This window comes from Dama dama, chromosome 1 (genome assembly GCF_033118175.1).
Source record: "Dama dama isolate Ldn47 chromosome 1, ASM3311817v1, whole genome shotgun sequence".
NCBI classification, from domain to species: Eukaryota; Metazoa; Chordata; class Mammalia; order Artiodactyla; family Cervidae; genus Dama; species Dama dama.
The window spans coordinates 74945217-74961769 of record NC_083681.1 but is presented as its reverse complement, the minus strand read 5'-3'; the positions used below and the strand labels follow the sequence as shown (position 1 = coordinate 74961769).

Genomic DNA, 16553 nt, shown 5'->3' with positions numbered 1-16553 from the left:
AACTGACCTTTTCCAGTTCTGTGGCTACTGCTGAGTTTTCCAAGTTTGCTGGCATATTGAGTGCAGCACTTTAACAGCATCATCTTTTAGGATTTAAAATAACTCAGCTGGAATTCCATCACCTCCACTAGCTTTGTTTGTAGTAATGCTTCCTAAGGTCCACTTGACTTCACACTCCAGAATGTCTGGCTCTAGATGAGTGACCACACCATTGTGGTTATCTGGGTCATTGAGACCTTTTTTGTATAGTTCTGTGTACTTTTGACATCTCTTCTTAATCTCTTCTGCTTCTGTTAGGTCCTTGCCATTTCCTCCTCCTTTATTGTTCCTATCTTTGCATGAAATGTTCCCTTGGTATCTCCAATTTTCTTGAAAAGATTTCTAGTCTTTCCCATTTTATTGTTTTCCTCTATTTCTTCACATTGTCCACTTAAGAAGGTTTTCTTATCTCCTTGCTCTTCTCTGGAACTCTGCATTCAGTTGGGTGTATCCTTCCCTTTCTCCTTTGCTTAATACTAATACCTTGTATGACGGTTGTGAAGACTAAACGAGTTAAGCACTGTTGAGCATAAATGAAGTGTTCAAAAACTATAGCTTCAAAATAACTGTGGGGGTTGGGGGTGGGCGGGAGGATCAAGAGGGAGGGGATATATGTATACTTATAGCTGATGGCAGCCCACTCCAGTGTTCTTGCCTGGAGAATCCCAGGGACGGGGAGCCTGGTGGGCTGCCGTCTATGGGGTCGCACAGAGTGGGACACGACTGACGCGACTTAGCAGCAGCATAGCTGATTCACGTAGCTGTACCGCAGAAACCAATGAGACATTGTAAATAATTATCCTCCAATTAAAAAAACAAAAAAACTATCCAGGGACTTCCCTGACAGTCCAGTGGTTAGGACTTCACCTTCCAAAGTGGGGGGGGTGTGGGTTCAATCCCTAGTTGGGGAGCCAAGATCCCACATGTCTCACAGCCAAAAAACCAACACATAAAACAGAAGCAATGTTGTAACAAACTCAAAAAAGAAAAAAAAAAAGATCCACACTAAAACAAAAAAAAACAAAAAAACTCTCCAATTTATTATGATTCCTCTATAAGTACAGCCTGCAAAGGAGAAAGACCCACGTCTGATTTCCTGGAGTTACCTATCATGCTGATCCACTACCAACCTTAGTGATAACAAGCACTTTCCATAGAAACAGAAGAGGTAAATAGGAACATGAGTGAAAGCAAGCACCTCCCCAGTTTAGGTGGGGTAAGATAATAAACTTCACACCCTCTTGCTTATACTCAGGTCAGCACGTAGGGAGTGTGTTTTGCAAACCTGGGACCAGAACAGGCCGCCCTTCGGCTCTAGAGAACTCTCCACACCCAACCAGATACACAGACACACCTCAGCCTCTGGCAGAAGCTTCCAATAAGTAGCTTTCATGAAGCTGGAACTCTTTCAAGGGCTCTATATTTATTTCATCTCTTTTCCAGATTCTCCTCTCTCTATTTATGCCTGGGCATTAACACAGTTTCTATCACTCCATTCTGATGACTGCAGGCATGAACATCACAGAGCTGATTCTGTAATGATGATCTTAAGATACTAAAGCCATTCCAGGCCATGATTACAGGTTCCAAACCCACCAAGTCAGCAGGGAATGGATCAGTTTACCGAACATGATGAAAGATTCTTTTCTTCGCTAGTAGTGAAAAAGGCAAATAGAAGCCCTGGCTAACAGGTAGAAAGGAAAATCTATAGATATTCACTGAATAGGTATCCCTGTAATTTGTACATAATACTAAAAAGAAGTCTCCGTTTACACTTACCAAGGGATGTGGAACTTTCACTTTTCCCATGCACTGAATACCTAGAGCTTTCCCATCTCCCCAATTTTCTTTTTTCTGTATGCATTTTCTTCTCCAGTTCTATACACGTGACTTTATAATTTGTAAAAACAAAAAAAAAAAAAAAAAAGAAGAAGAAGAAAAGGAGAAGAGCCAAACCAAGTCAAACAAAACCTCCACAAGTATTTAAATTTTCAAACCAGAAACTATTTCATTAAATTAATCTATAAGGGATGATTTTCAGTGGTTGTTAAATGGAGGATGAATGCTTCAAAACAGCAACAGCATGCCTCTAAAAGAGACCAAACTGAAAGGGCAGGGTTGCTCTCAGCTAAAGACAAATGCATTTCAGCAGAGTTGTATGGTTTGAGCAACCATGAGGAAGGCAGTGAGTAGTATGACCCTGCTTAGGGCAGTATGAAGGTCCAGGCCGAGACTGGGACATGGACACTCAAACATGCGACAGAAACTGAAAGAGCTTCAGTAATCCAGGGTTCAATAATTAGGTAAGTGGTTGGATGCTGAAGTTTTTTCGGCCAAACTGAAACTTTGATTCTGTTTATAGATTCATTATCAACAATGCCATTGACTTAGTCTCCCTGAAAAAAAAAAAAAGCCACTTATGGAAGGACCATCAGCTCCTACTCACCAAAGAACCAGTAATATTTACTATGTCAAGCCTTTGAGGCAAATATCCAAGGAACTGAACAATGAACTAGGCTTTTCAAATATTTCATAGACTCGTTGGTGAAAAGTCGCTCAGTCGTGTCCGACTCTTTTCGACCCCATGGACTGTAGCCTACCAGGCTCTTCCTCCATGAGATTTTCCAGGCAAGAATACTGGAGTGGGTTGCCATTTCTTCCTCATAGACTCATTAGTACTGAGTAAATAAGATAAAAAACATAAAATTTTTAGAAAGAGTCTAGGCATTGCTAGGCATTAATATTATTCATTGGATGCAAAAGTATCTGTGATTTAACCATGCTCTTTAGGTATATATGAGTGAGTGAAATTGCTCAGTTGTGTCTGACTCTTTGAGATCCCATGCCATAGCCCACCAGGCTCCTCTGTCCGTGGAATTTTCCAGGCAAGAACAATGGAGTGGGTTACCATTTCCTTCTCCAATTAGGAGAATTAAGTATATATATTCTTTTCAAAAACCACATATACCCCTTAACCTTGGTGAAAAGAGTCCTAACTTCATAAGAGAAATGCATATCAAATCTACCCATATCAAATCAACTAACCAGTTGAAAATACCTGATGGTTTGAGTTGGATATATTTTGTTGGAAAGACCATAGGGAAACAGACATTCTCCTACATTGCTAACAGCAGTGTAAAATGGTCCAACCCCTGTGAAACATGATTTAGCAATGTCTATCAATATTTAAAATGCATATATCTCTGACCCACCAATTTTACTTTGTGGTTTTCTTTGCAGATATACTAGTAATGGCACAAAATTACAGGTTATCCAGTGGGGCATTTTCAGTAATGGCCTTCTCTGGTGGCTCAGACAGTAAAGAATCTGCCTGCAATGCGGGAGACCTGGGTTTGATCCTTGAGTCGGGAAGATCTCTTGGCTACCCACTCTAGTATTCTTGCCTGGAGAATCCCATGGACAGAGGCGCCTGGCCAGCTACAGTCCACAGGGTCGCAAAGCGTTGGACATGACTGAGCGACTAACACACACATTTTCAATAATAGCAAAAGGCTAAAAACAACATGTGTACCAACCGAAAACTAGTCAAATAAATTATTTCAATACTATGTAGCTAAACAAGTTCTTAGAAGAATGAGAAAGCTCTCACTGATACAGAAATCACTCTTGAGATATACAGAAAGAAAAAAATACATTATCTCTTATATACATAATAAACTAAACTCTGGAAGGTCACACAGGAAACCAGTCACAGTAGTTACTAGTAGTGGGCTGAGGACAGATGGAAACTGGCAGATGAGGGGAAAAGGGCTGGAAGAGACTTTTCCTTATAAACTTCTTATATTTTTTAATCTACTTTCCATATGACAAATTCAGAAATTTAAACTGGAATTGTTTTTCATTAAAAAAATGTGTACAGTATCCATATATCCATACAATTGAATATTATTCAGTTATAAAAAGAAATGAGCTATCAAGCCTGGAAAAGATGTGGAGGAACCTAAAATGCATTATTGCTTAGTGAAAAAAGCCAGTCTGAAAAGGTTATATACTCTGCAACTCCACTGTATGATATTTTGAATAAGTAAGACTTTAGAGAGAGTAAAAAGGTCAATGGTTGCCAATGGTTGGGGGACAGGGGAAAGGATGAACAGACAGAGGGTGAAGCTACTCTGCACAATACTATAAAAGGGGATATATGACACTATGCATTTGTCAAAACCCATAAAACTCCTGACACAGAGTGAACCCTAAGGCAAACTGTGGATCTTAGTTAATAATAACGTATCAATATTGGTCCATCAATTGTAACAAATGTACTATACTAATAGATGTCAGATGTTAATAACAGGAAACTGACAAGGAGTACATGGGAACACTATAATATTTGCTTAATTTCCTGTAAACTTAAAATTTCTTTAAAAATAAAGTCTATTAATGTTTTAAAGGGCTTCCCTGGTGGCTCAGTGGTAAAGAATCTACCTGCCAATGGAGGAGACCTGGGTTCGATCTCTGGGTCTGGAACATCCCCTGGACAAGGAAATGGCAACCCACTCCAGTATTCTTGCCTGGGAAACCCCATGGACAGAGGAGCCTGGCCAGCTACAGTCCATGGGGTTGCAAGAGAGTTGGACACGACTTAGCGACTAAACAACGTTTTAAAACATGTGTCCTTACACGTACGCATACACACACACACACATCCTTTTCTCATCCACACTGAAGGTGTTAATTAAGTGTGAATAACGTATTACAGCCGCAGCCCTACTGATCAAGAACTCAAGCTCAGGAGTGGGCAAATGAGGTTCTGATCCAGGCCATACCATTTCCTAGCGGTGCGGCTTTGTGTAAATTATCTCTTCAGCCTCAGTTTCTCCGTCTGCAAAATGGAAGGAAAACAGTTTCCTCCCAGGGCTGTTACGAAGATTCAATAAAGAATGCATGTAAAATGCTTGGCATAGTGCCTAACGTAAAAGAAAAACTCCAAAGTGTTAGTTGCCGCCGTGACGGTTATCTGACGGCTCACGGAATGACTGAGGTGGCACTTCAAGATTCCAAGGTTACTCCACTAGCAGCAGGTCAGTAACACCCCCAAAGCCCCCCACCCCCGCCAATTCTCAACTCCAACCTAGCCCACTGTGAGCACAATCCACACTGCCTGAGCTCCAGTGGGTACACTTCAGCATTCTTTATTCCCCAGATGTTGTTTTCCTCCTCGCTGGGCCTTACACCTTCAGGCCCCTGGATCAGCGCCCCCTCCCCGCCCCTCCCTAGCCCACCCCACCCATTCACACTCAGATCCCGCCCCATCCTCCTCCCCAGACTCTGGCCTAATGCGTCTGCATTTCTTTCCTTCCCCAAAGCTGAAGGAAGCGCCTACCCAGATACTCGTAGTCCGGTAGGGCTAGGCGCTCCGGACTCAGCATCCTTTGATCAGGGTGGCTTCAGAGCTCCAGCTCTTCGGCTTCCGGAACCTAGGTCTCCCGGCTCTCTCGGTTGCCATGGCACCCACGCGGCGGGAGAGGCAGGAGGCGGAGGGGGTGCCACGCAAACAGTTTCCGTATCGCAACTCCTAGCTGGCCGTACCAGTTCCGGGAGCAGTCGCCTCGCAGCGGTCTTCGTTTCTTTGGACTCCCTTTCTTGAGGCGATGGTTTTAGACGAATTTGAGGTGCAGAGTTCCCTTGAAACCATCATATTTCCCAGTGTGAAAAACTTATTGCCAACCCTCCATATACCCTCAATTTCTGAATTTCATAACTCTTCCTGCTTTATACAACTGTTATCATAATAGTTGGAAATGGCAACCCACTCTAGTACTCTTGCCTAGAAAATCCCATGGACGGAGGAGCCTGGTGCAGGCTACTGTCCATGGGGCCACAAAGAGTCGGACACGACTGCGCGACTTGACTTGACTTCACTTTACTTCATCATAATAGTAGCCTTGATGGTTTAGTCTTTAAGTTGTGTCCTACTCTCATAGACTGTAGCCCATCTGACTCCTGTCCATGGAATTCTCCAGGCAAGAAGACTGGAGTGGGTTGCCATTTTCTCCTTCAGGGGATCTTCCTGACCCAGGGATTGAACTCAAGTCTCCTGCATTGCCGGCAGAGTCCTACATAGCAGGCAGATTCTTTACCAACTGACCCACCAGGGAAGCCCCACGATAGTAGCTCCCACCCCTAAATCCCCATAAACATTTAATATCCCATTATCTTTTTTTTTTTTTTTTTGGTGGCTTCCCTGGTGGCTCAGACTGTAAAGTCGCTGCTTGCAATGCGGGAGACTGGGGTTTGATCCCTGGGTCTGATCCCTGGGTCTAGAAGATCCCCTGGAGAAGGAAGTGGCAACCCACTCCAGTACTCTTGCCTGGAAAATCCCATGTATGGAGGAACCTGGTAGGTGTAGTCCATGGGGTCACAAAGAGTCAGACAGGACTGAGCGACTTCACTTTCTTTCTATTTTCATCTGATTATTTACCATCTTAAATTACTACAAAGTGCTTTCACATGCCCATATCTTGGCTGCTCCTTGAAGTCAGAGATGTCTTTGCTTGTGACAAGACTGGGCATCTAGAAGGTGCTCATTAAATCCTCTATGACTTAATGGACATTTCCTCTCAAACGCCTCTTTATCTTTATAGCCCCTCCTTCTACGTCTGTCTCTTACTATTTGATATCCTTCCCAAATGTCTTTTTTTTTTTCCTATGAAGACACTCCACATCTTGGGGGAATGGGATGCACAAACAAGGACACCTATTGGATTTTTCCCCCTCATATTCCTAGCTGCTCACTTTTCCTTTAAGAAGGTAGAGAACTCCTTGGTTTTCAAGTTCCCAGATATTCACATACAGTATTTGTCTTTTAGCCCCTCTCCACACCCAGCAAGGCATTAGCATTGTGCAGCCCTTGTGATAGTTCTAACGCAGTAGAAAAAGCGAGTCTGTCCTCACATTTTTAGTTAGCTCTCCCCCACACAAGGTGAGGTTTTGCGGACAGAAAGAAAACAAAAATCATTCTTTCAAAGGAATGACTGGGAAACCAGTAGACCACCTACACTGGGAGGAAGAGGAAAGAGGAGGCTCTCTTTGTGTTCTGAGTGGTCTATTCTTAGCCTCCTCCAGCAGAAGCGTCAAACCTCCTAATTCTCCCCTTCCCTTAAAATTGTGTATGTCTCATCTCTAGGCTCCTGTGAGTCACTCTGAGTTTAGATGTGGTAAGGATAAAGGGACAGAGCCAAACTCAGGGCCGCATTTATTATCTCGAGGTAATAAATTTGCTAATTTGGTATTTGATGTGAAGTTCTGCAAATTTGATTTGAAAAAATTTTGCCTTCTTTCTCCACCTGTGCCTCCCACCGCCCTGCCCCACGCTGCCCCCCGACCCCATGCACCTTGAGGGTATGGGAGTTTCATAACTTTAACACCTGTGGCTTTTTACTGTATTATTAATTAAGTAATAGGATGGCAATTATTAAGGATTGCAATTTCATTTTATTTCCAAGCAACCTGAAGCTATTCACAGGTCATTTCATTTGTCCTCATAAAAACTTTCTAAAGCAGGGCCCCCTTTTCTAAGTAGGGAAACGGAGGACTGTGTCAGGAAAATGACTTGTCTAGCGTCATCCAGCCAGTCAGTGGGAGAGCTGGAACTGGATCTCAGCGATCTCAGCCTCCAGGATAGTGGTCTGACCGCTAAACCACATAGCCTCTTTTTTTAGGGTTTGTTGGCTTGACGTTTATTTATTTATTTTCCGCTTGGCTCTGCCCTGCCAGCAACTGGGAGCTCCCAGATAAAAGAAGAGAATTTCGAGTCCAGTCTGAACATTTGACATCCCCTCATTTGTGGGGCATTATCCTGGGATTTGGAGGGTGCTGCTCTTGGGGTCAGTGCGGTGGAGCTGGGAACCAGCCCCAAGAATATAGCTTTGTTTGGGCATTAACCCATTTGCGGTTATAATAATGATAAGTTTCAGCACCAGTGGCGCCCGACTGTTAATGACTCAAAGAAAGCTAAATAAGAACAAGATGTCATCTCTGGAGCAATTTGTAGGTTTTTCCTACAGCTCCATCCCTTCCATAAAAATCCTAAGGGCCTTTATATTTAAAGTCGGTCTTCCACTCTTAATGTCTGAAACAGTCTATTGAGGCGGAAGACTTAGAAAAGGGCAGGTGGTCGCTAGGCTAAGCCTTCAAGAAACTTTGAGGTTGCACAGAAATAGCAGGTAGCCTTTAAATGGTGGTGGAAGTACTGCTTACATTTTTCCTCTTTATACTCTTCTTTACCCTTAAAATTATCTATAATAGGCATACATTGTAACCTGAAAACAAACAATAACTGAGTGGCTTGAAAATCTTTAAAATGTTTTTAAGCAGAGGTGATGACCTTTCATAGAGAGTTTGTTTTTCCCCAGAAGCAGCCATTCTTTTTAGATTTCTTTTTCTGCCATATATTACATGAGTATGTTTTGGCAACCCATCAGTGGCAAAGGAAGTTTTCTAGTGAAACCTTTACAACATCAGATCTTAAGGAAAGGAAAAATACACAAGAATTGTTAGAGTCAAGTGTATTTCTGTGAACCCATTGAATGTTAAAAAAAAAAAAGAGAAACATCTCAGCCTTCAATTAGATGGGCTTTTCAGGTTCTTCAATTATCATTACATACTTCTGAAATTTTTACCCGTACAAATAATCATCAGGGTAAACCAATAAATCAGAAATCAACTCTACAATCCTGAATATAAGCAAATGATATGAAATTGATCTAAACATAGAGAGGACTTGAGACAGTCAGTACTGCAGCATAAAGAATGGAAACATCAAACTCAATAGAAAAAATGCCCATGAGAGAGGATATGTTGAGACATCAATTTATCAGATTATAATTTCTAATTATAAAGTGAAAATGAACAGACATCTCTGGCTCTGCAGAGGATCTGTGGAGAGATGGATAGGGAAGAAAATCCTCCTTGGAACTGAAAACCACAGAAAAGCAAACATAAACGTACCAAATAGTTTTAAACCTCAAGGAGACAATAGAAAGAAAAAAACACAGTCTGAATTATTGCTACAAAACAGGTTCAAGAAACTAGGACAAGCTTTTATCAACTCATCAAGCAGAAAGATGCTAAAGGCGAAGCAGCTACTAAGAAATGCAGGTCATGAAATTCATGCTGAGCTACTAGGCTCTTCTTCAAAGACTTATCTTCCATAAGAGAAAAGCAAAAACTAAGTGTGGTGCCACTGCATGAGATTTACATGTTTACTTTAAAATGCTATTCACAGACAGATCATTTTAGACCGCCCCCGGTGAGCAGACCAGAACTTTGGGAGAACTTGCAAAGAATGGTCACAAATTCTTGGTCAGTTAAAGAAAACTAATGCCTTGCAAGAAACTGGTTTAGAGGACATGGCTTAAATTGAACTGGAGCCCAAAGACAATTACAGACTCGTACCTTCTTGTTATTTTATATTTTCTATGCTACAAAAAGAGTTGGAAATTATACTTTCATGTAATTTAAAAGAAAGGAAGATTTTTTTTGACCCTTCTTGGTAGCCCACAAAAATTAGCTGTGCCTTCCTCTGTCCTGGAGTACGCACCTTGATAAATATTTATGTCATTTTCACTAAGGGAATAGTAGGACAGTGTTACTCATTTAATAAATTATGTAAAATGGAAAAATTCCTTGAAACCCAAACTAGCAAGTTTCACTCAAGAATAAACAGATGACTTGAATACCTGTCTATTTATAAAGAAATGGAATTTTTAGTTAAAAATCTTCCCACAAAGAGAGCTCCGATTTTCCAAAATGTGATTTTGTATTTTTTAAACATTTAAGTTTATGAACTAAAATAGAACACATTATCTAATTTCCCTTTGGAATTCTTCTTTGTCCCATGGGTTATATAGAAATGGATTATTCAGGATTTCCATACACTGGAGGGTTTTCCAGAGGTGCTTCTGTTTTGTTTAATTTTTTGTTTTTTTTTTTGTGCAATCTGTGGGATCTTAGTTCCCCAACCAGGAATCAAATCTAGGCCCTCAGTAGTGAAAGCAGGGAGTCCTAACCACTGGACCACCATGGAATTCCTTGATTTCTAGTTTGCTTCCTCTGTGATCAGATATAAAATCTTATTTGGTTTGAATCTTTTTACCTTTATTGAGACTTTGTTTTATGATCTGGAATATGGACTACCTTAGTAAATATGCCTCAGTAGATGTCATGGGTACACTTTGAAAAGAATGTTTATCTTGCTAGTGTGGGGTAGAGTGTTCTATAAATGTTAATTTCACAGGTTATGCATGTAGCTAAGGACTGGAAATAAAATGTAAACAATATATTTAAAATTTATTTAAATAATATAAATTAATATTTATATTTTTATATGTAGTTAATATAATATATTTAATATATTTAATTAATAGTTAATATAACATATAATATTTAATATATTAATATATTTAAATATATTTGTATTAATATATTTAATATTTTAATAATATAAAATATATTTTTAAAATTTATGTCATTTAAAAAAAAATACTATTTGAATTATCCTACTGGGTTGTGAGTTCCCGAAAGTCAGAGACAGTCTTCAATCATCTTTAAATTTCCAGGACCATGCACAGTGCCTATTAAACAGACTTTTCCCAGTACTTTAGTTTAAAAGTCTAGAAAATGAAGGCCATCCAATGTGTAGGACTTATGATTGCCTCACAGGAACCAATTCATGAAACAAATTCATTAAATAAAGAGGCCAGCAAATGGCAAGGCATCACTGAGAAGATTAAAAATCAATCAGACAGCATTGGCATCTCCTCCTTACACCTAAATACTATGTGTGACAGATCATCATAGCTTAAGAAAAACCCAGAAAAAAAGCAACTAACTCAACAACAGGCATAGAGACGCTGCATGTAGACAAGAGAACTAGTTTAGGAAGATGAAAGCGACTCTACTAGGAATCCCTAAATAAACTCAGGATATGAACTGGAAGTTCCCAAAGTTTAGAATCTCAGGACAAACAGCTGCAGTTGGTGTCTATTTTTTTCTCCCCCAAGTCATCTTCTATATTGTCACAGAGTTTATTGTTCTAAAATTGAAATTTGACCATGTTACTTCCTTACTTTGAAAACACTGCTGACTCACCATTACTAGGATGAAGCAAAATTCCTTAACATGCAGACATATATATTCCTTCACAGTCTGGCTCCAATCTAGTTTTCCAGCCACTATGCCATTCACTCTTTCCTACACACTTAATTCTCTTGCCATACCTTCCTACTCACTATTCCCAAACATACTGAGCTCATTCACACCCTCTTGCTTTGGGATAAGCTCTTCTCTCCACCTAGAATGTACCTCTTCCACATTTTCTGCCTAGTAAACTCATACATAAGACTTCCCTGGTGGCTCAGCAGTAAAGAATCCATCTGTAATGCAGGAGACTCGGGTTCAACCCCTGGGGCGGGGGAAGATCCCCTGGAGGAGGACACGGCAACCCATTCTAGTATTGTTGCTTGGAGAATCCCATGGACAGAGGAGCCTGGTGGGCTACAGTCCATGCAGTCACAGAGAGTGGGACATGAATGAAGAGACTGAGCATGCACCCATGCAAACTCTTACACATCCTATAAGACTTTGGCAAAATGGCACCATCTCCATGAATTCTTATTCAATCTCCTACACAAAACAGGGTAAAGGCAATAGCAAGGACACGGCACATGTAGGGTGGTAAGCTCTGAGGCTATGACACTGAGCTGAGAGTGGCCACAGAAGGGTCTGGGGAAACAGTATTCTAAGCAGAGGAGACAGCTTGTGCAAAAGTTGTGAGAAACAGTAGCGTGTTGCAGACCTGAAAGAAAGCCAGTGTGGCTAGCGCAGAATGAACAAGGGGAAAGGTGGTCAAAGAATTAAGCGGGGGCCAGCTCATGAAGGACCTCAAAGAACATGTGAGAAGTACAGCCATTATTCTGAGTATAGCCATTATTCTGAGTAGGAAGCATGGGAAGGTTTTTAGCCTCGTAATAACATGATCTGATTTGTTTTGTAGGAAGTCACTGTGCTGCTGTGTAGAAAATGAATTATAAAGGGGCATGTGTGAAACAGACCATTTACGGAGATGTTTGAGTCACGGTTGTTACCAATGAGTATTTATTCATTGGTCCATTTGTTTATCCACCATTCTAAATTCAACTTTGCCACTGAAATTACCAAGATGTACTGAGACATTTGCTGCAAAAGCTCTATTTATATGTATCAGGTGTGTGACTATCAAGCTTTCAGGAGGCTTTTTAAAATATGCTAGGAAGCCCCATTTTTCAGGATGTGCCTCGAGTTATACCAGGGAACTGAATTAGCCGTGGTACTCAGATCCTGACTCAAATACTACTATTGACCTGGAATGTGAAAAGTGTTGGTACTAGAAATGGTTTTGCGGAGCGCCTGGAATTAAAGAAAGCATAGAATTACAAACTGGACTATTTCTTTATACCTCTTCTCTTCTGGTCTCCAGCAGTAGCTCCCTGAACCTAGATAAAAGCATTTGCCATTGTTGTTGCTTTTTAGTTGCTCAGTCATGTTCCACTTTCTAGGGACCCCGTGGACTGTAGCCCATCAGGCTCCTCTGTCCATGGGGACTCTCTAGGTAAGAATATTGAAATGGGTTGCCAAGCCCTCCTCCAGGGGATCTTTCCCACCCAGGGATCGAACCCATGTCTCCTGCATTATAGGCGGATTCATTACTGCTGAGCTACCAGGGAAGCCCAGATAGAAGCATACCCATTGCTAAAAAGTTACTGATATTTTTTTGTAAACCCTACAGACTCTTTCCTGGCTCAGGGCCTTTGTACATACTGTTCCCTCTGCCTAGAAGACCCACCCCGTCCACTCTTAGTCTTGTGAATCTTACTCAGCGTAAGTGTTAGTGCCTCTGACAGGCCTTCCCTGAACCTCCAAATCTAAGCAGGCTCTGTCCCTTTCCTTGAATGCCCATAGCATTTATAGCTTTAAATTCATTCATGAGATTATTCTTTTAATGCCTCTGTATACTTGTAGCCTCCCCAGCTCAGACTTTAAGTTCCAGGGACAGAATATATCCAGTTATCATTGTTTCTACAGTGCCTGGGACATAAGAGACTCATAATAAATACTCCCACTAAGTGAGTTAATACTAGTAATAGCCAACCCTGGGCAGATAGGTATAGACTCTTTCAGCTCCTTTAATTGTGCCTTCTCCTGTTTTCCATTCTATAGCTTTAAGATCTCCCTTCTCCATTCACACAAGAACGTGATTCCAGCGATGGAGCAATTTTTTGCAGACTCATGTTCTTAATTTTTTTAACCAAGGTTTCTAAACCTCAGAAATATTAACATTTCGGGCTGGATAATTATTTGTTGTGGGGAGAGATATCCTGTTTATTGGCCTCTGCTCATTATTCACCAGTAATACCTGCTCCCAAAAATGTCTCCAGGTATTGCCCCATGTTGGCAAAAATCATTCCTGATTGAGAATCACTGGTTTAAAGTGTGAAGTGTCAAGCCTTTTATTCTCTTAGAAGAATTACTTTTAGAATTCAGGTTGTCGAATGATGCCTGGGTTAAAGGAGGATTCTACCAACCCAACTGGATCAAAATAATGCCCATTTCTATCTTGTTTCTGTAGCACTCCCTGTGTCCTTTGAAAAGGCCATTTAGTGATGGTCTAATTCAAGGCGATATTCTGATCTTTGAAATGCAGTCCCCTAGTCCGTCCTAGAAGGATGAAGGAAATAGGGGTGGTGTTTCTGAGGAAACCAATGCCTCTGAGACCCCCTCTGGAATTGGCAATCCCCTACAACTTTCCTAGGGGCATGTCCCAGAGGACAATAAAAGGGAGACAAACAGCCCATTCTGGCATGCTTTTCAGGATCTCTCACTCCAAACAAGAAAGTCTGAGAGGCCTGGTAAAAATAAATATGGCTTAGCCCTCCTGGCACAAGAGCAGTTTCTGACAGCCAAGACTTAACTCACCCTAGGGGGTGACCCAGCCAGGAACCATGCACGAAGTTCGTTTCTACCCATTGATATTCCCAGTGACTCACAGCAGCCGGGGATGGCTCTGAACACCAGAACTGTGCCGAACCGTGGAGGAGGAGGACTTGGGATGCACACAGAAAATGCAGTCTCTTGAGCCTGAGTCAGAGAGGGACAGCCAGCCTCCCTGCTCCTCTTCAACCCCAGAAAAACAACACAAATCATGCCTTCTGGAAAGGAACCTGTCTTTTGAATACAGAGTGGAAACTGTTTATAAATTCTTAATCCCCTGACACTGAAAGTATGGTGACCGCCTGTTCTGGATTTTTTGGGACAAATGTATTCGTTATACCACATGTCCTCAGTTTTCATGTGGGGAAGGAAAAAAAAATATGGCTTCCAGAATCACGAGGTCTTCCTCAATAGGTCAAAAAGCAAGCCTTCATAAGCAACTATACTGAAACCCTGAGACCAATGAAAGCTGCAACAAAAATGTTGTGGGGAGGGGGGATTAAGAATCAGCCTCTACTTTTCACTTGTTTCTCCTTGGATTTTAGGCTAAGATGACACAGGTCTTAAAGGTTGACTGTTTTCCCAGCAGTAAGATCAAGTAAACCTGATCTGACTCGACTGCCGCCATCAGACAGCAGGAAGAACTACACACACAGAAAATGCCTCAGTGTTAGTTACCATGGTGATGTTAGTTCAACCACATTTCATCTGTGTAAAAATTTCAGGCAAAACAGAATAGAGAAATATTGGCTAAGAAGTAGTGAATACCGCATTTCTTTCTTGCTATTGTGAACTTAACATTAGCTTTGGTCAAAGATGGTAATTTGAAGTGAAAGCCTCTGAAAAATTGCAGACAAGTAAGGATGAAATGGTGACCAATCCACTAGAGAAATCTCCTAATATTCTCTTTGCACTGTACCAAATTACTTTCCCCTCAGCTGATATGGGGCATTTGGGGCTTCCTGACTCTATTTACTAGTGAGAGGAAAGTGGTTTAAGAAAATCGCTGATGATCCAAAAGCAGAAACTGCTGGCATACCAGCTTGGATAGAAAGATGGTATACAGGACCCTAAGGAAGCTCCAATACTCTGGCCATCTGATTCAAAGAACTGACTCACTGGAAAAGACCCTGATGCTGGGAAAGACTGAAGGCAGGAGGAGAAGGGGACGACAGAGGATGAGATGGTTGGATGGCATCACTAACTCGATGAACATGAGTTTAAGTAAACTCCGGGAGTTGGTGATGGACAGGGAGGCCTGGCGTGCTGCAGTCCATGGGGTCGCAAAGAGTCGGACATGACTGAGCAACTGAATTGAGCTGAAGGAAGTCAGGGACTTGGACAAAAGAAGCAGGACAAGATTTAACCTAGAAAATGGAAGGTGGTAACAAAATTAATCCATATTATTAACATATGCTGGAGAGAGGCATAGGCCACAAAGCAAAGACAAGAGAGGAATTTACAACTTTATATACTAACCCCAAAGTTAAATATTGCTAGAAGGCTCTAGAGACTGGAGCTGGGAGGAGGCTGAGGTCTCTGAGAGGATACCACTGCAAGTAAAGACTTAACTTCCTTACCCCCTTCCTTCCTTGCCAGGATCAGAAAGTCAAAGAAGGTGAAGAGGCTAACCAAGCTGATTTACAAAGACAGCGAGGAAGAACTACGTCTGGGCCAATTCTGGACGTCTGAGCTGGGGCGACAGGACCCAGACAACCACCTCAGGAAATGAGTACACGAAAAGGGGAGGTCGTGGAATTATTTAGCCCTCGAACAACGCTGCTTAGACTGGGGGCCGAGGTGGAGGGGGGAGGGTAGGGGCGGAGAGAAATCTCAGAAAAGGAATTTTGACAGTGAGAACGCTAGAGAAGACACAGCACTCCAGGCCCCCTGATGGCCCTTGTTTGATGTCCGTGAAGCCCGAGAGGATTATGCATTAGCAAGCCTTGCGTATCCTGAGACATCAATAAAGTCTGGACTCGGGGCCGGTAGGGGGGCCGGGGTCACGTCCAGGCGACTCGGGTCAGCTTGGGTGCACCACTCTGGCCCAGAACTAGAGTGAGCGGGGATCCGAGAGTTGCCGCTACGATGACACTTTTTTTTAAGTTAAGGACATTGGAGCAGTAGTAACGGGGACAGTGCGTGGGGTGGGTGGGGGGGCTCTCTCGAGGGCTAGGAATGTGGGGGCAGCTTGCAGAGGAACTGGGCCAGCGCTGGAGGCGCCGGCGGGTGGGGTCCGGGGACCGGGGGGCGGGGGCCGAGGGCGGGAAGGGGCCGGGCCGGCGCGGGGGGCGGGACCAGGCGCGGTGGCGGTGGCGGGGGCTGCGGCGCTGGGGGCGGGGCGGCAGGGCCCGGGACACCCCCCTCCCGGTCCCCTGGCGGGGCGGCTTCGGCTCGGCCCGCACTGGAGGCAGCAGCAAGCCGGAGGGCGACTGGCGGGGCGCGCCCGCCGCCGTGGACCGGGACGCGGCCCCTGGGGGGGAGCCTCCGCCGACACCCTCCGGCGCGCCGTCCCGCGGGAGCCGGCG

The 16553-nt window shown here is 42.8% G+C and overlaps 1 protein-coding gene across 1 annotated transcript in view; it reads right to left on the bottom strand.

Moving 5' to 3' along the window:
• Positions 1-5540, bottom strand: part of CSTPP1 (centriolar satellite-associated tubulin polyglutamylase complex regulator 1) — a 198913-nt gene extending 193373 nt beyond the window's left edge. Inside the window, exon 1 of the mRNA XM_061153098.1 lies at positions 5381-5540. Within this exon, the coding sequence (XP_061009081.1) occupies positions 5381-5426 (46 nt within the window). The 5' untranslated portion in view covers positions 5427-5540. The remainder of the gene's footprint in view (positions 1-5380) is intronic.
• Between the last annotated feature and the right edge of the window lie 11013 nt (positions 5541-16553).